At 42.1% G+C, this 19,979-nt stretch overlaps 2 protein-coding genes across 2 annotated transcripts in view; one reads left to right on the top strand and one right to left on the bottom strand.

The window, feature by feature from the left end:
* The window catches only part of TRAK1 (trafficking kinesin protein 1), a 248,056-nt gene that overhangs the window by 84,843 nt on the left and 143,234 nt on the right, over window positions 1–19,979 (bottom strand). The gene's annotated exons all lie outside the window — the stretch shown is intronic.
* CCK (cholecystokinin) overlaps window positions 15,128–19,979 on the top strand; it is a 7,784-nt gene continuing 2,932 nt past the window's right edge. Inside the window, exon 1 of the mRNA XM_044416948.1 lies at window positions 15,128–17,934. Coding sequence (XP_044272883.1) covers window positions 17,697–17,934 — 238 coding nt within the window. The 5' untranslated portion in view covers window positions 15,128–17,696. The remainder of the gene's footprint in view (window positions 17,935–19,979) is intronic.

Genomic DNA, 19,979 nt, shown 5'->3' with positions numbered 1-19,979 from the left:
TTCTCTATCGCATTCAATAGCCATATATGGCTCCCAGAATGGTTTACAGAAAAGCAGTACCATAAAATGTAGATGTTAATAATCACAACGTATCAACATGATACAACAATCTCATCATTAAAACAGTAAGTAAAAACAGTCACAAGAAGACCATTCTAAATGGATCCTTTGGCCGCCAACCTACTCACCTGGGTTGGGTGACATCAATATGTTCTATCATTTCCAGGTAAATCAGGTGAGGCAATGGAAGTACTGATCTGGTCTTGGCAAAGCTTGCCTGGCACCTATGTTATCTTTTTGGCACGAGGTAAAGATCTTATTTTCTCGGACATTTTAGGCTTTCGCTTCTCAATGGCCTCTACTGCAGAATCATGTAAGCCTCCAAACTCAGATGCCTACAATTATCCAGTGCATGGGGCAGGACAAAGCAGTGGAAATCCCACCACCACGGTGCCTTCCACTGTGCATTCCATCTAGAGAGCTGTTTTCATCCATCTAGATGAAGCACCAAAATGGAGTATGGAAGGAGTCTGAGGCATCCATGGAGAGTCCTCAGGCAGTAAATTATTAAAATCATAGCTGCTGGTGCTAAAATCTGCAGTAAAAGAAAGAAGAAAAACAACTATTTTTCTTGAATGAGCTACATCTGCTTCTTTCTTCCTTCTCTCAGGTAAGATCGAAGTATTAAGAGGCTGGAGGTCAGTCATGTAGTGGCTAAGAGGCTGAAAGTCAGTCAAGCAGAGGCAATGAAGCCAAGGTCTACACCAACAAGAAGAGAAGAATGGTAGTTGTGGGACTGAAACCCATGTCTGCCACAAAGACCCATGGACTTGCCAGGAGTGCTGCATCCTTGGGGGAAGGTTTAGAGATGTGGCTGAAGGCTTGCCAGGGCTCATAAAGCCCACAGACATGCATCCCTTTTGTCTCTTCCATGTGGAAACAAATGAAACACCAAGCAGAGCTTTGAAGAAATTATGTCTGTCTTTGAAATTTGGAGAATGAAATTTAAGAACTTTGGGGACCAGATAGTTTTTTCCTCCATCACTTCAGTACTTAGAAAAGGTATACAAATGGAAAGAAAATTACTTGCAGTGAATATCTGGTTACAAAGGTGGTACCAATGTGTGAAATTTGGATTCTGGGACCATAAGCTATGGGGCTGCTGTTGCTGCCCCCTCACAAAGACCAGAAAGAATGTGTTTGGTCACAGCATGAAGAAAGTCATCAGGAGGCCCTTAAAATGATTCCTACAGAGGAAGGAGAGGTAATTTTGGGTGTAACAATGGACAAAGGCTTATATACCACAACAGAAAATAATGCTTTAATAGTGCCCATAATACTCTTCCAAAAATGTGGGGGGGAAAGCAAGACTAAACCATGTGATCTTTGATATCTATATACTAATACCCAGAGTACAGGAAATATAGCATGAACTCTTAATACAGGAGGGCAAATGCAATAGGTATAGCTGAAACTTGGTGGGATGACTTCCCTGACTGGAATTCAGCAACTGAAGGATATAATTCATTGAAGAATGGAAGAAACAGAAAGCAGAGTTGCACTAAATATAGGAGGCTAGAATTAGTAGCCTCATCGAGAGCATTTGGATTAAATCAAATAGAACAAAAATGAAAACAAAATGGTGGTGAGAGTCCACTATCAACCCACCTGGTCAAGGGGAAGACAAGGATGACATTTCTAGAAAGTAAATTGCCAATGCTTCAAGGAGGCATGATGGAGTAGTAATGAGGGACTTCCATTTCAGGGGACAAACATGACCCCTCCATGAAATTCCAGACTTGGGTTACTGAGAAGTTCCTACAGAAAGAGGAGGAAGGAACTAGAGAATTAGCTTTCTTTGGCTGGATTCTAACCAATATGGATTACCTAGGTCCTAGTGAATAAGAGAGCATTATGGGAACTCTGGGGGAAAGTGACTGTGTCATACTTGCATTCTTGATTCTAAAGGAAGCAAAAGCTGAGGGTAGTCAAATGCATACCTGAAATTCTAGGAGAGACAATTTAATCAACTCAGAACATTGAGAAGTTCCCATAATGATCCTAATGAGAAAAGGAGTCTGAGATGGGTGGGAATTTTTACAAGGTACAAATACCAACAGTTCCAGCAAAGAAAAAAGCTAGAAGCCAACAGAAGGAATAGTTTGGCTTCACAAAAAACTTGGTAATAACCTGAAAACAAAAAGGACACATATAGGAAGTAGAAGAAAGGACAGGCTACAAAGGAAGAGTACAGGGAAGTACAGGGAAATACAGGGAAAGAGTAAGGAAGACTGAAGATGGGAATGAGCTGAGGTTAATGAGGGATGCATAAAGCAACAAAACACCTTCTTTCAATATGTGCATGGTAAAGGATGGAGAAAAGAAATAGTGGTTCAGTGAGGATGGCAAAATGATAACAGATGACAAATTTTGGCTTAGTTCCTTTTTTGGCTTGGTATTGTCCAAAGAAAAGTCTATGACCTCCTTGGCAAAGCTGAAGTACAAGCTGAAAGGGCAAGATCACAGCTTAAGATTATTTATATTTTTACTGGATTTGTTTAAAGCTACCCATAAGCATCATGATTATAGGCGAATGGTCAAGGAACACAATTACTTTGAACAATTTCAATGAACTGCATCCTAGAGGAATAAAGGAACTGGCAAAAGAACTCTCAAAACCACTGTGTACTATTTTTGAGAAATTATGGGTGCAGTGCCAGATGACTGGAGGAGAGCTAATCTTGTCTCTGTCTTCAAAAAGGGACAAAAGGAAAAACCTGGAAACTGCATATCAGTCAGTCTGACATCAATCTCTGGGAAAATCCTGGAGCAGATTAGAAAGTGCATACCTTAAACAATGCACTAAGTCAGTATGGCTTTGTCAAGAACAAATCCTTCCAGACGCATCTGATACCATATTTGATTCGGAAACCTTCCCTGTAGGCTGTGGGAAAGCTACGGACATAATATATCTTGACTCTTTTGGGCACTTTGATATTTTGATTAGCAAACTAGGTAAAAGTGGGCTAGATTGAACAGCTATCAGGTGGGTCCACAGTTGGCCCAGGACTGGAGTCAAGGAGTACTTATCCATGGCACATTCTCAAACTGAGGAGAGGTAGAGGTACTACAGGTTCCCATCCTGGGCCCAGTGCTGTACCACATGTTTATTCATGATTTGGATGAGAAGGTGCAGGGAATGCTGATCAAATTTATAATGGCACAAAATTGGGCAGAATTTAATGCCCTAGAAGACACAAACAAAATTCAAAGTCTCAAATAAGCTGGAGTGCTGAGCTGAAAGGAAAAAGTTTAATAGGGACAAATGCACAATTGCAAGGTGGGGGATACCAGACTCAACAATATTACAAGTGAGAAGGATCTTGGAATTACTCTAAAGCATGAGCTGAAGATGAGTCAACAATGTGATGTGGCTGCAAAATGGGCAAATGCTTATTTGGGGCTGTATTAAGAGAAGTACCATTTCCAAATCACATGATGTACTAGTTCTTCTTTCCTTTTCACTGATTAGGCATCCCCTGGAGCATTGTGTCCAGATCTAGGCACCAGATCTTAAGAAAGGATCATACTAACTGGAAAATGTTCAGACGAGGACAACAAAAATAACTGAGAACAAAGCCCTATGAGAAAAGACTGAAAGAATTGACCATGTTTAGCCTTGAGAAATAAAGACTGGAGGGAGATATGATAGTACTCTAAGTACTTGAGAGGTTGTCACACAGACGTGGGCTAGAATCTCTTCTTGATCATTACAGAGTGCAGGACATGGAGTAATAGGCTCAAGTTGCAGCAAGCCAGATTCTGGTTGAACACCAGGAAAAGCTTCCTGACTGTTAGAGCAACAGGACAATGGAGCCAATGACCTAGGGGGAGGGGGGGGTGGATTCTCGCACACTGGAGGCATTGAGGCTGCTGCTGAGCAGCCATCTGTTAAGGACGCTTTACGGGAGTCCTGCATTAAGCAGTGGGGTGGACCCAATGGCCTTACTGGGTCCTTCCAATCCTACCATTCTACTATTCTATGATTCAGAGTCCCCTGTGGGGGCAGTTAGGGGATGGAAGCTTTGCTCCTGTTTACCTCATTGCTATGGAAACACATTGCCTTATTCTTTTAAACAGCCATCAAACACACCTTCTGTTCATTTTAAGTTTTGTTCTGAAAATCCTCCCTGCAGAGAAGAAAGCTTTCTCTTTAACCCTCTGCCCCAGCATATTGGGTCTGAAGTGGGATTTCTACCTACCTTCCAGATTTGGGGTGCAATCCTATACATGAATAGATGGGAAAGAAGCTTATGACAACTGGCTGGGGAATGCTAGGGGTTGTAGGACCCCATTTAAAAATGTATTGGATTGCATCCTTAATTTTATTTTTAATTTTACTATAGTTCTATGAGGAGAGTAGTGACATCATAAAAAGTAAAATGAACCTTCCCTGGGGAATGTCAAGGAATACAGAAAGAACCAGGGAGCTGTCAAAGTGGAGCAGGCTGAGAATCCATGTTTCCCCCATGTATTTACATACCATCTACACAGAAAAAAGAACAATAAAATATAATTACATTTGGCTTCTTCCCTGATAAATGGCTTTGCCCACATGAAGGAACAAAGCCCTTCCCCTTTAATTACAAAGGATAACTCCTATACACTCTTAGCCAGGAGTAAGCAGCATTGAGCTCAATGACTTACTTTTCAGTAGACACATACACATATTGATTTCTCATTGCCCATTCTATGATTGCAAAAGTAGTTAATGGACTTAAAATTTATTGGGGGGCACTCACTGATAAGACAAAAGCTTCAAAAGCACAAAGGAGGGGAAGGTGTGACCATACTGATGAAGTTCTAGGCAAAAACATCTGGAGAAGCACAAGATGTCCTCCCCAAAAGTTATTTATTTAAAACATTCATATGCCGCCTATTGTGCCACAGAACCTCTGGGTGGCTCACAATCATAAGATAAAAACCACAACAAAAAACTAACTGCAACAATTTCAAAATACAATACTAATAAAATACAGATAAAGATACAAAACCAAGGTTGAGTGATATCAACTATTTTAAAAAGGAAAGTCTTTGCCTGGTGCCAGAAAGAGTGTAAGGAAGGTGCCGGGTGCATCTCCTTGAGGAGAGCATTCCAAATATGGAGAGCAGCTGCAGAAAAGGCCCTCTTCCTATCAGCCATTCCTCTCGCTTCCCTAGGGGATGGCTCACACAGGAGGGCCCCCTCAAAGGCTGATCATAGATCTCAAAGGCTGGGTAGGCAGATTTGGGTTAGGCGCTCCATTTAGGGCTTTATATGTCAGCACAAGCACCTTGAATTGGGCCCAGGCCACAACTGGTAGCCAATGTAGTTCTTTCAATATAGGTGTTATGTGAGCTGCTCTAGGGGCTTCCATCACTAACCAAGCAGCCCTGTTCTGTACCAGGACCATCTTCAAGGGCAGCCCCATGTAGAGCAGAAAGTGAGCAGCTTGGAATACACAGTAGCTACTTGATAATTAGTGTTTGGGATTATAAGAGGAGGACAGTGGTGTCCTTACGAATGAAGCTAGAAAGGCACTCAAGCGTGCGTTTCAAACTGTTGCTTCTGTTGTCTTCTCTATAATGCTGCAATAATACTGAACAAATGACATATTAATGGTAAATAAAGATTGTCTAATATTTCTGTGGTGACATAAACATGTTCAGTTTTTTTAGCTGTGCAACCATATTAACTGATCCATAGTTTTTTGTCCTCATGTCTGGTATTTTGGCCCCTGCTCCAGATGCCTATAATCAGTATCAAAATTCCCCTTTCCGCTGCATAGGGAGTATTTAAACATCTGTTTGCTTCAAAGACATTATTATACAAAGGGATTACCATGGTGTGTGTCTCTTCTAATATGAGCTGTCAGAATTACAATATGAAGAACATATCTAGGTTAACTCAGTATGTTCTGCATTATAAAATGCCATTAAATAGAAGTGGGATAGTAACATTCTAGGTGTCTGATTATCTGTTTTTTTCAAGTATAATTCTGTAAACTCTAAGGAAGAATCGCACATTACATATGTATTAGAAGCTCATCAGTTGTTTTTCTAGATTTGAAAGCAGAATTTGAAGCGGAGGTGCTTAACTCTTTCTCCTCTGATATTCTTTGCTCCAGATAGTTGCCAGCCACTTTTCTCTAACCTGGTTGGAAAGTATTTGTGGGATATTTGGGGTTGGAGAAAGCAGGAGGTAAGGAAAAGACAGAGCACATTGCTGATTCATGAATTCCAAACCTTTTCCAATACCTGCATTTCCCTAGGAATGACGGTCACCAGTTCTTTGTTTAGGCTGAATGCAGAACAGCCTTCCTGGTGCCCTCCAGATGTTTTGAACTACAACACCCATCACTGACCATGCTAACTAGAGCTGTTGGGAGTTGAAATTCAAAACGGGGGCGGGGGGGTCAGGATAAGAAAGATTTCTACAAATGATGTCATCTACACGCAAATAGGAGCTTTTCCGTAAAGAGAGAAAGGAAGAGCAACCTCATTCACGAGTTCTCTGCGTGTTTGGTTAGGCTCTGAGATGACAATGGGATGGATCCAGACCAAGTTAGACCATTTTTGTCAACCTTCACATTATGTATAATGTTATGACCTTAAAGGCTACAGTGGGCCAGATCATTTAGCTTAGCCAGCTGAGCTAATGGTGAGGGAAGAAGGGAACTGTACACTGAACTAATTGTAAGCCCAAGCACTAGTTGCCCACTCCTACCAATGGCATTTATGTGCCTTGGCCTGAACATGGCTGAAAGAAACACTTCTTGCAAGGGGCTGGTAGGCTGCCCCTGCTGCCTAGATGCTGAGCTGCCAGACTGAAGGGGCTGTTATCTACCTGTACAGGTTTCTTCCACCAGGACAGATTTAACCCTTATTTACCAGGTCCCCATCCTTGTGGAGGAAACGGTACACACGTAGATACAGTCTCTTCCAGTCTGATGCCAATCAAGTTATATTAGGGGTCCAAGGAAAACCTCGTAGAAATTTTAAAATAGGTTTGGTGGTATAGTCGATCTATTCCATTTATTGTATGGCAGAAGCATGGCTGGCTTTCCTGAAAGCCTCTAAGGGGCATCATCAGGCCCATCATGTATTCCATACCCAGGAGTACCGAATGTCTGAAAAGGGCCACTGCTAGCTTAGTTATTAACTCTGCCCCCTTCCCCTGGCTTGAATGCAGAGAACTTGTGACTGGCCACACTCTTCTTTTCCTTCTTCATAAAGTGCAATTATTTGCATGTGAATGCAATTGTTTGTAGAAGTCTTTGATGAGAAACACACATTATTCCATTGTATATTAAACTAGAATGAAGAGGCTGACTGCACATAACCAACAAAACACAATCCTCTTTTCACAAGTATACATTAAATAGATGTTTTATTTCTTTTATTCTTCTTTCAAAGGGCCAAGGCCAACAATTCTGACATTTAGGCTGCATTTAACATTAGCTTTAATCTTGTCTTGTCCAACAATAAAGTGCCAATATCAAAGAGGCTTTAAAGTTTGTATTTAAAAAATGCAAAACAAAACCTCAAGGGTTATTTCCTGCTACACACACTTCCTTATCTCATGCCTAATACTTCACTACCAGGACAATTTTTAAATCACAAAGCACACTTGAAGCAAAACCATTTTGGTGACATCAGTTTAAGCACGAAAAGAGCTTCCCTTAAACTGCGTAGGATGAAATAATACTTTTCAACTTCACTTGTGCATTAATCATCAGAGCTAACCAAGGGCCATTCTACATGTACTCTCAGGTTGAGGGGAGGGAATTGCGTATACTTAAGAATGCCAAATTCCTGCAAGCCATACAGTTCCTGAGCTCAACCCTCTCTCATCTCTACCTGCCTGTGGCTAGAGAGAAATGAATTGCAAATGAAACCCAAATAGTGCAAATCATTACTAGATGACTTGAGTTTCATACGATAAATTAAAATCGCTACCCTTCCTTCCTTCCTGCCCTCACACCCAGATAGGAATTTTTCTTTTGCAGAGATAAGCTGATGCAGCCGGTGTACATGTGGTGTTGTTTCCACTCTGGGTTTTGGCTACCCATGACACTGAGCCTATTTTGGGGTAGGAGTTAGCACCTTGGATAGCTCCTTAAAAGTTCGAGCAGAAACTCAGAGTGGATACAGTGCCTTTCCCCAAACATTGGCGCTACCAGCCTCCATTTTACACTTGATTAGTGCTTCTGTCTGAGGCAAAGAAAAAGATACCACCACTCCCATTCCTGAGACAAAATCCCAACTGGACTGGCAGGTGAACCTGTCCTCCATGCTGATGAAGGAACGGTGTCCTCCAATGGACCTGTGAAGGTGGCTGACTAGCCTGCAGCACCCACAGCTGGCTGTCTGGGCATAGCTCCTTCCTCCCAACATCTTGTTGCTGCCTGAGGAAATGCATCACTCTACCAGGTCTGATTTTGAATATAGGAACATGCATTTGTACAAACAGATGTATTCACTATGTCTGCATCTCCTGTTCAGAATGCAATTTCATGAGAAACGTACAAAGGACATGACAAGTGCCTCATTATTAAGTGATAAACATCTATATATGTTCAAATTCATTCATGAAAGCATTTTAGCTAATTCACTGAAGTTCTTACATGAGATGATGTGCCACTACAAATCATCAAATGACAAGGGGTTTCTTTGCATGGAAGTTGCCATTTCCCCGATCCCGCTCATCCTGTTTCATAGGAAAATTAGACCTCTCTCTTTGGGAGAACTTTTTATAGTTCTCTATGCATAGACAGAGAAAGAATAAGAATGGGCTGCATGTTCTGCTCAGAAATGGACACTGGACTTCTTTGGTACATTGGGTTTGTTATCTTTGCTTTTAACTACAACTGGCATTGGTGGTGAGGGCAAAGTCTGAGGGACCTAAATAAACTGATAGTTTAGAGCACTGCTTGTTGTAAAAGAGTAACAAGCATCATGCATGAACTGCTGTGTTTTCAGGGCTGGTTCCTAGTAGAGTCTCCCCCCATCCCTTTATGTGGTATAAACAACAAATGTTGAGTTCTGGTGGTGGTTTTAGGCATGATCTTATTACATTTAGTAAGTTAAAATTAAATATATCTAAGGACATTAAAAGGAAAAGGGTAAATGAACTCATGAACACTTAACCCATAAAATGTTAAAATAATGAATATTAACATTTAGGAAGCTTTGAAAGCCTATTAGGCATTTAGCTGCACTACGTATAAATGTTATATATTATTCATGTGTCCATGCAACTCCACTGACAGATAAATGTACTATGTCACTCATCTGCCTCCATGGGCCAGTACCGGCCAGTTCTTTCTAAAATGTAGGATCATACTAATTCCTAGTACTATGAAAATCCACTGAAGCTACACTACTGAAATGATTGGCTGTCCTTTCCTGAAATTGGGAAACATTTTGCAAGTAGCAAAAGATCAAGCTCTGTGCATGATTGAAAATATAATAATCCTGCAAGAATATATAATGAACTTGGCTACCTCCTTTGCACATTGCTGCCCAAGTGCCACACATCTGCCATCTGGTTCCTTCGCTAAGGCACAGCGCTTCCATATGCTTCCACTTGGCAATATGTCCGTGTATGAATAGCTGCAGCATTTGGTGGGTGCCTACCTGATCCTAGTTGCTTGCCTTCTGGAAGCACAAAGCGGATTCACGCAGCTACTTTCCCTGCAATTCACCTTGTGGGAATGTTGTCAAGGGGCAACATGGCATTCAGTCTCATGAAGAGGCTGAACGAGTGATCACAGAGCAGCTAAACAAATTAATTCATCCCAGCAGTTCACAAACTCAGGTTCCATGTGGATTGCTGCTGCCACCGCAAAGGCCTGATCCACAAATTAGTTGTGGCCTGGTCTGGCAGTCTGACTTCCTGGCATCTACAGAGGGGTCTGATGATACAGAAAACTGGGAAGTGTGGGGGCACAAAATAGCCCCCTCCCATAATTCCAGATGGCACTATACCAACAACTTTCAGCACAAAGAGCATTAGGAACCAGTAAAGTCTTCACCTGTATGGCCTAAAGAGGTAGATCTGCCTCTGTCCAAGGACTGCTCCTCAGAACCGTTCTCAAGGCATGAGGGCCAGCACTTCTGGGAGCAGTAAGACCTCACTGCATCTGAGGAATAGCATATACTCCTTTAAGCAACAGACATTCCTCAGAAGAAACAGCATTAAGAACACCAACTGTGTCAGTAGCACTACTTAAGACGGGGATGGCGATTGTGTGGTCCATGGGCCAAATCCAGTCCATGGAATCCCCATCTGGCTTATAGATTCTTGGACTTCCTCCACAGTCCCTGTTTCTTCCCTTCACTTTTCCTCCCCAGTCCCTACCCCCTATATTAATTTAGTTTTGTTTGTTAAGATTTCACTAATGTACATTATTAGACCACCTTTGAGTTTAATTGCTTTTCTTCTTGCTTTGTTGTAGGATCTAACCATGGTTTGTTGTTTACAATTTTTTGAGTTGAAGTAGACAATGTCACTTCCCAGGCATAGATGTACACCAAGTGTATTCAACTTCTTTCAGCCTAGGGACCAAACTTAGTTTCAGAGAAGTTCTGGGGTTCCACATTCCAGAGGTGAGAAGGACTGCAGGCAAAATGGCTAGGGCCAAAATATCAAGAGCCAGTAACTTACTAGGACTCAGTTCCTGCCTCTTGCTGCCAGTAACTAAGCCACAGCAGAAGCATTTCACCTTTTTATAATGGGTAAAAACTTCACAAAATTTCAGAAATCATCAAATGATTGTTGGATGGGGGAAAGGGAATAGGGTCAGGAAGACCATTTGAGAAACCTCAGAGAAGTTGACTGGAATTTCAAATGGGCCAGATTTCGCCTATGGCAAGTAGGTTTCTCTATTCATGGTTCAGCCACTACTAGCTTTTGACTGTATCCTACAGGATTATGGGTAGGCTGGGGTTGATTTGGATTCAAAATCAAAACTTTCCTGTTGACTGATTGTATTTTTAAATGCTCAGACAGTAACATTAATAATAGTTTAAATTAACCTTTTCACTTGAAGTAACAGTCAAGTTAGTGCAAGGGCTCCTGCCTTAAAGTTAACTCTTTTTCAACATCTTTAATGACAGGCTCAAAAATACACACACCAAGATACACTACAGCGTTTTACTGCAGGGCCCCACTTGCATCACTTGAAAATGTGCTCTTAATTAGAATGTATTCACACTAAGTAGTCTTGACTTGATTTTATTCTAATGCTTGATCTATTACAGAATTTCATATATTCATGCAAATACGTGCTTTCAACATTAAAATGGTATATGATGTGGCATTTTTCTTGCCTTTTTCAGTAGAAAAACCAAGTCTTTCCTCCTGGGACCTCATTATATTTAAAGGGCTCGTTATGAAGAACTGTGTGTAGTTGCTACTATATGTTTTCTATTAAAAATTATGTTTGGCTGAATATTCCCCACAGAAACTTGCTTTTCTTCCATCTGGTTACTGTTTCTAGATTGTCCTTTATGGTGACCTTCTAGATGAAGTATCATATAAAGAGATAGTTGCTGTCACAAAAACGCAAATGATATGGTGCTGGGGAAGCATTAGCAAATCAGTCTCTTGTAAATCTAAGCACTAATTTACTATCTCACTTTCACACAGACTCATCTCAATGCCAGTATTATGAATACAAGGTACAAAAGCACCAGTATAGCCAAGCTTTGCATGCTGAAGTTTCTTGGTTCAGTCCTCCATTCTGTTTTGCATCTCCTTTTCTTTTTCTTTCTTTCTTTTTAACTTAAGGCTCAAGAAGCAACTGATGGGGAAAACCTTTTCATGTGATTTGAGAAAACCAGAACCAATCAAAGTAAGCTCTACTGGGCTAGACAAATAGGGTTAAATTTCACGCTAGCTATATGCAGAATAGATCAACTGAAATGAATGGGACTTGTATGACTAATGTAAGCCCCATTCCTTTTGATGGGTCTATCCTATGTAAGGATAGCACTGGATTTTACCTAATGTCTGATCTAATATAAATCAGTGTCTAGAGTTATGTTCTTTAAGCTTTTGATGGAGCATTGCAGAAATCTAGCTAGTTCTGGGACATCATGACAATTTGATCTAAGGCTGACCTTATGAAGAATAAACTTAGTTGTCCATTTCTAAAGCAATTAAACCACACTATTTGTAGAAGCAGTTAGAGCTGTGCAGTCAGATTGGGACAGGCACCTTGTGCTGTCCATGGTACTGATCATGGGAGCTTTGCGGGCAGGCCAGACTACTGAGGCACCAAGCAAGGGAGATGGAAATCTTGAGAATTATACCTGCTTGGCTGGGAGGACAAGCTGAAGAGAAACAGTCAGAAAAGTCAGAAAAGAAGTCAGAATGCCTCCTTTTTATGATGGGAAGTGAGCAGTTAGAGCAGTTAGTAGAAACAGCTCTCTTCTATATTACCTCTCATTTAATATTACCAAGAAAACATATCCCCCCTCCCTTCCGCAGCACCTCATTTTCACAATATATAATTGTCTCGCTTCTGATTCAATTTTTTAGGACCATATTGACACAACATAGAGTACTATTGACTGACTGTTCCCCAAAGAGATTTTACTTTTCTCCTACACAGTAGTTGAGTATAATGTCTATCTTCCTTCTGCTATAACATAGTAGGCATGTCATGAGGAGAGCCAGCTGGAGCCCAGGGTCAGACTAGATGGCCCGGAGACCCCTCCTAACTTGCTCTGATTCTATGTTCCTACAACATTCTTAGTGCAACCTACTGATAAGGGAAGGGTACACACAGGCAAATCAAAATGCACCATTCAGCAGGAGAGAAAAGTTTGTATTTGAAAAGAAACAGACTTTCTGTTTTATTTCCAACTTGTGTTTTACTAAATGCATTTTATTATTGAAAGCCATCTTAGAGTTCTTGCCCTGAAAGGCAACCTAGAAATATGTTATATACAAACAAAGAAGAAAACTTATGCTATATAGTACCAATGGAATCTTTTCATGAGTATACTGTGCCTAGTTCTCTTTGAGCACAATACTATGCATATTTAGAAAGAATTTCCGGAGAGCTGTAGGACTTATTTCCTGTGCCAGCAATTCCTTTTTACAAGCTGAGGGTCCCTTTAATTCCAATGCTCAAGTGGGACCTGGGAAAAGCCCTAGATGAACAGAAACACTCACTTCAGGAAGGAAGCAAGTAAGCCAGCTGCAGACTTGCTTCCTTCCAGAAATGAAAGCTTCTGCTCATCTGTTTGCCTCTGAAGTATTAAATCAACACTACATGAGCAATGAAGTCTACCTAGGCAATGGGATCAGCAGGGGCAGAAGAGCCCCACTGGATTCTACCCCAGATGTTGCACTCCAGTTCCCATCAGTCCCAGCCATCTGGTTCACCCACACTGTTGTAACTCTTCTGGCCATACAACATAGAGTATTTCTTCAGTTTGCAGAAATCCAACACCCCAGAGCATGGTGCAGGGCAGCATTCCCAAAGGGGGACACTCCAGATGTCTTCGACTACAATTCCCAGCTATTGGCCATGATACCAGGGATGATGGGATCGGAGCTAGTTGGAAGGAGGCTGACTTTGGCGTGGGGGGGGGGGCGTTGTTTCTCCCATCCCAGAAAGCAGCCCGATCCCTTCCACACCCGTCAGTCCCTGGCACGGAGGCCGCCGTCCCAGCTCTGCCACGGGGCGTCTCAGGAGAGGACTGAACACGCGGGCTCTTAAAAGGCAGGCAAGCCGAGTCGTGCGCCTCTTGCGCGCACGCAGCGAAGCGGCGGCGGCAGCTCTGCAAAACTCCGCGGCTGGGAAGCTGGGCGCAAAAGGCTCGGTCCGTCCCTCTCCAGACACACCCAGCACCACCATCCTCACGACCGCACGCACCGCCAAGGCAGAGGAGAGCAGTCGGGCGGGAGAAGGTGAGCAGGGGCCCCTTCTCCCCCCTTCCTGAAAGTGGAGTGCAAAAGAGCGAGCGCGCTCGTTTCCCTCTTCTAAGCCCGAGATCCCGTCCGCAGCCTCCTTTCCTCCTTCCCTGTTCTTCCCACCACCGCCCCGCTGCTGCCGATAAAGTGAGGATCCGCCCCGGCGGGGGGGGGGGGGGCACACACAGAGGCGCAAAGTTGGTGCTGAGATCGATGGGTCAATCCTCGGCTCTCCCGGGAGGAAGAGGAGGAGGAGGAAGACGGCGCCAGGGCGGATCAATGGTGCCTGCGCCAGATGGGACGAGAGTGTTTGCAGGCTTCTACCCTCGTGCATCCGCCGGCCGGTATCTGAGCGATAGAAAGCTTTCAGCTCGGCAGCTCCAGCTGTTTGCGCAAATCCTGCGTCACCTCATCCTGGCTGGCGTCTCGGGACTCTTAGGGGGAGTCCTTACCCTTCACTGATAGTCCTTAACTGAACGGCACCCCCCGGAAAAAAGAACCTGCTGCACCTCGCGGGAAGGGCGCATGTTCCACGGAGAAAAGGTCGCACGTTCAAACCTCGACAACTCCCCCGGGCTGAAAAAGAATGAATTCCCGGAGGACCGCTAACCTGGCAGGCTCCGGATGTCTTTATTCACCTCGTTTTAAGTCGCCCAGTCACCAAAGTTCTCTGGGCAGTGTACATTAAAAACGCACAGTGCAAATACTAGAAAACAAAAAGAGCTCAGCTGGAAACGGGGGCGGAGCGGGCGGGATGGAAGCATTTGGAAGGGAAAGTTGTATGACAAAATAGATCATATGTAAATATATTTTTCAGCTGCTTCAAGAAAGATAGCTAAACTTGGCATCCTGCAGGTGCAATCGCAAACTACCTCTAGAGGACTACTACAAGCTAACAAACAATTCTGGGTTTTGCACCCTGCTTTGAACTGCAAAAGTGGGGGACATGAGTCGATACAGCAAACAGCAAGCACAAAAATCAGTGGCATGAGATCCTGACAGTGCATTCTACAAAATGTCTTTGTTAGCTTCTGAAAGAAGGTCTAAACTAGAGTAAAAAAAGAAATAGCTACTGGCACATTAGTTTGGGGTGTTAAATCCTACTCAGTCAGGTGCAATCTATATCCATGCAGTTGGTTGTGTTCTTAGGATAATCTGCAAGTAGTTAACTCCTGTGTGAAAAATTTGCGAGACTCCTGAGTGAAACAGCACATCCTAGTCCCTAAAGGAATCCTTTTGATTTACCCTGCTTGTGCTTCTCTACATGAATCTACCCAAGATTTTGTGTGTGTGTGTGTGTGTGTGGCGTGGGGGGGGGGGCTTAAAGAGAAACGCCAATACTATTGTATCTCACCAACTTTGTGCATTTGTTGTGCAGCCCAATCTTGTGCCCATTTAGTCACTTGATGCTACTCTCATGTAAGTGCAACCATACAAAATTAAGAAAGGTCTTGAACTGTTTTGTGCACCTGCAAAGAGAGGTGAATACCTATTTGTAACAGCAACTCTAACGGAAGAGAATGAGACTTCTGCATCAAAGTCACTCCATTGCCTCTGCCCATGAATTATGATGAACTTCTCAGCACATAGCAAAACCTTAACTGCTAAAGCCACTGCGATGTTACTAAACAAAGGTGAGTATTAAAGTAGTACAACCCAGCTGAGACAAGCTTAAATACTAGAGTTCCTACTTTTCCTTTTGCAACAACTTGGTTCAACCCCTGGGTGTGTCCCAATACATGTAAATTTGCACAATCTGTGCAGTGGAGCCTACATTGCTCACACAATTGCGTCAGACCTGTGCAAACAAATGACACTTCTGGAAGCACCGAACTAGACTATTTAAGGGGCAGCATTTAAAGGCTCAGCTACAACATCGAGGCTGCATTCTCTGTATACAGCAGGAATTTGCACTTCATCTAAAAGGTAGGACATGATTTCTTAGAGAAACTACAACTCCAGGAATAGAGGAATGATGCAGTTGGTAATATGTTTCTTCAGTTATTTAAGTACTCGGGGTTTCTCTCAGACTGTACTGTTTCTCTTAGAAATTGTATGAAAAAATCAACTGTGTTCTTTAAAATTGTGGGTGGCAGTTCGATGTGTATCTCTTCTTCAAATGGTGCCTTTCTTAAATTTTGAGTAATGTGCATGATGTCCCCTGATTGTGTTAATCATGGGCTCTAAGACTGGAGTTTTAGGTTGATTTCAACAAGTATTCTTACTTACAGTTAGCCTGTGCTATACTTTAAAGCACATTATAGTCACTTTTGTGTAAAGGACAGGGCTTTGGATTCTTTTTGCAGTTCCAATGCAGGAATTGGGAAGAATTGCCATTTGATTTCAATCCAGTTCCCACAAAGTATGCAATCATATACATATCCATTGAGTTCAACAGAACTTTCTCATGAGTAAGTGTGTATAAGATTGCAGCTGTTATGAGCTGAGAGATTGCCCATAAATGTTGTGTCATTTTGGTAGCAGTTCTGACACCTTTTAAAATTCCTCACTTACAATTTGTTAGTACGGAAGATATTGGAAGCAGGATAAAGCACTGCTACTGTGCAACTTTCCTTCTTTCTTACAATCATCCTGGCTTCAGAGTCCATAATGAATGATGTGCTGTAACATTTTGAAAGTTTCAGGAGCTTGGTGATTTTAGCATGAAATGGATAATCAACACAATCCAGAAGAATTTAACCATTGCTGAATAGACAAATGATTCTCCCATTTGCTGGATTAGACAGATTACTCTCCCATTAAAATTGGTTGGGCATATACACAGTTAACATTAGATGGGTCATGATATGATTTCTCAGTTGTATATGAATGTATACCGCATTGCTTGAAGTATGGGTATTTAATAAACATATCAAATTTGGGGGAGGGGAGGTTGTAATAAAACCAAATACTTTATATTTCTTCTCCCATTCCCTTGCATGTTCTCACACACATTCTGAGACAGTTTCTCTTCTTCACAACCTTATACATGCATAATATAAACATCAATTGTATATTCCATATATGTGTTGAAGGTGTTGGATTAAGGACACATTCTTAAAATTATAACACAGATCAATTTTTTCCTCATGTTGCTCTACGCACAGTGAGGCTTGTGGCATTTTTTGCTCTAGTGAATGAAATGATTCTGTAACCTAACTAGCGTGGATTCTGCTCCTGAGAAATTAACACAATGGGATGTGGAATCTTGGAGTGTTGCATACCATTGTTATCCATACAGAAATTATCTGGGAAGAAAGTCAACCCCACTGATGTTACTCCTATGTAGAAAGTATACACTTAGAAATAACTACCACATAGATGGCAAAAACAACCCTTTTCCATCTTCTCTCAACAGAACAGTGCTCATTCCTTCCTAAAAAAAAAAACATGAAAAGCTGCTGCCCACCCCAAACAGTTAATTTTTTTGTTTGTTTGTTTAAAAACTCGAGGAAGACAGAAAGCAACATCTAGGCAAGGTGCTGTGGCAAGCAGAAGGCAGATCTCACTACCTTGCAGTGGGTTGGTAATTTTTGACCATTACAGTATCAATCATAGCCATGAACCTCAGTGGTGTTTCCTTTGTTTAGATGGATATAGTTAACTGCCTCTCTTGTATAATTGAAGCTCTAGAGTGTGTCTTGGGAAGCAAAGGCAATTCCTGTCCCACGTGGCACAGCAGCCTGTTGGGATTCTGACAGCCTCCTCTCCCTTTCTCTCCCCAGCTATGTACGGCGGGATCTGCCTCTGCGTGCTCCTGGCTGTGCTGGCCATCAGCTCCTCCGGGCAGCACATATCAAGATCCCTCAATGGCAACTCCTTGGCTGCTGCTATCGAGCAGAATTTTCCAGAAAAACACCGGCCTGCCCGTACTCCAGATTCCAATCAGCGGGTGGAAAGCAACATGGATGAAAAAGCCAATCTTGGAGTTCTGTTGGCCAGATACCTCCAGAAAGCCCGAAGAGGTATATATGTATAGAATATGTATAGAATCCTTTTCTAATCCTTTTCTTTGGTGTCACCCAAGTGTCCTTCTAAGATCTAAACTGAAGGTAAAATGGCCTTGCCTGCAAGGAATTTTTGCAGAGCCTAGACAGTCAAGTTGTGCCTTGGCGTGGATGTGGGTCTTCAGTAAGCTTAGTGCATCCTACAGGTGGGAATGACTGGTGCTTCTGTGTAAATATGCATAGGATTTAGGACTGCACATCCTCTGATTTCCATAAACCCCTTTGTTAAGTTCTTTGTTAATGTAATTATGCTTGGTTATCTCCATTTTTATAAAATCTTCGTAAGTTGGATCCAGATTTTGCACTGTATCAGCTGTGCTGATGGAAATGAACATCCTCACACCTTTCTTCTCTCCAGTTTTCCGCCAATGCTACACAGGGAGTTGGGAGATTCTGCTAATGTGAGGAAGGGACCCCTGAAAATTGGGTGGAGGGAACTTCCAAATCAGAACAATTCTTTGCATGGAAGGCAGATCCTGGATCAAACCCAACATATTTATATTTGCTATCTTATGCATATGTATATATTCCAAGCCGCAATATCTCCCCATGAAGGTCGCATAAAATATTTCTCTATTTGCTTGGTTAGCACATTTCAAGACCACATTACTCCTAAAGACAGGTTATATTATAGAACATACTGTTCCCTACTATTATAGCAAAGTTTTGATGTTTTAGTTAATATGATAACTTACTGATTTATTCCCAATCTTTAAAACACTAACAAAAACAGTATGTTTAATAGCTTTCCAATGAAAATCCAGGGGAAACAAATACATTTTTAAAGCTCTCATTGACACAGCAACAGATGGGGCCAGTCACATGCTCTTGAGAGAGAATCCCATAGAGCAAGGGGTCTCTAGTGCTTACCAACCTTACGGATCTTAATGGTGAGCCACCATGTGTGGCCTTTGAAGACAATCTTAACACATGAGCAAGCTCATAAGGACACTAAAGAGTGTCCTTTAGTCATGATGGCTTTAACTTGTGATAAAACAGAGCATAAGGGTGCTACAACTGCATTCATAAAACATAGTACTGAAATTGGAAAGGGCTCTGGGGTCACTCCATTGTCCTCTAATGACAGGTAGGCTATGTCTTGGTAGAAGAACTCATCAGACCAAGTCTTCAGTGTGCAGACTATGCAAAGCACAACCATATATTATGGAGATCACAGAATTATAGAATAGTAGAGTTGGAAGGGGCCAAGAAGGCCCTTGGGTCCAACCCCCTGCTGTTGCAGGACACCAATTTACATTATCCCCCTCAGATGGCTGTCATGTCTATTAAAGATGTCTGCATACAATAGACATCTTCGAGATAGGGACTTGTGTTCATTTTGCCCACAGAGAACCTGATATTAAATAGTCCTTTATAAAAGCTGAAATAAAAGTACAGATCTTAATTTCTGCTCAACCTTACAAAACTCAACTGATTACCAAGGCAAACAAGTTTGTCAGTTTCCTAGAGCCAGAACTTAAGCGTAACCCTCCCAAATCAGGTACTATTTCCAGCTTTTTCCAGAGGTGGAGAAGCACCACCTAATGTCAGCTTTCTTAGCTTCCTCTTTACAGTACTATTAAGCAAAGCCACCAGATCCCCAAAATAGATACTGCATTTTATTCTAGAAGCAATGAAGGTGCTATTCTTTAAGTGAATTTAAACTGTAAAACTGTAAATGGCTTCTGATCAGTATTAGCAGCTATAAACCATGGAAAGGCAGGGATTGGGGAGAGCAAAGGTAACTGTTACTTGCATACTTCGCAACTGGAATTTTCCACATGGCCACCTGAAGAGGCTCCACGTGGATCATTAACTCCCAGCTATAAAATTACCTTGTACCACTGAGAAGAAATTATCCTTGAAGGCCCAGAGCATCTATTTGTAACAAAAAAAATGCCTGTTACATTCTTAGTCAACCTACAGACATGCAAGAAGAGCCATGCTCAATTGGGCCAAGTTCTATCTGCCCACAGGAAAATCATAAGCAGGACATAAATGAA

The sequence above is a fragment of the Varanus komodoensis genome, unplaced genomic scaffold, assembly GCF_004798865.1.
Source record: "Varanus komodoensis strain SLA01 unplaced genomic scaffold, ASM479886v1 scaffold10, whole genome shotgun sequence".
Lineage (NCBI taxonomy): Eukaryota > Metazoa > Chordata > Lepidosauria > Squamata > Varanidae > Varanus > Varanus komodoensis.
The sequence above is the reverse complement of the archived record's forward strand: the minus strand, read 5'-3'. Positions and strand labels throughout refer to the sequence as shown.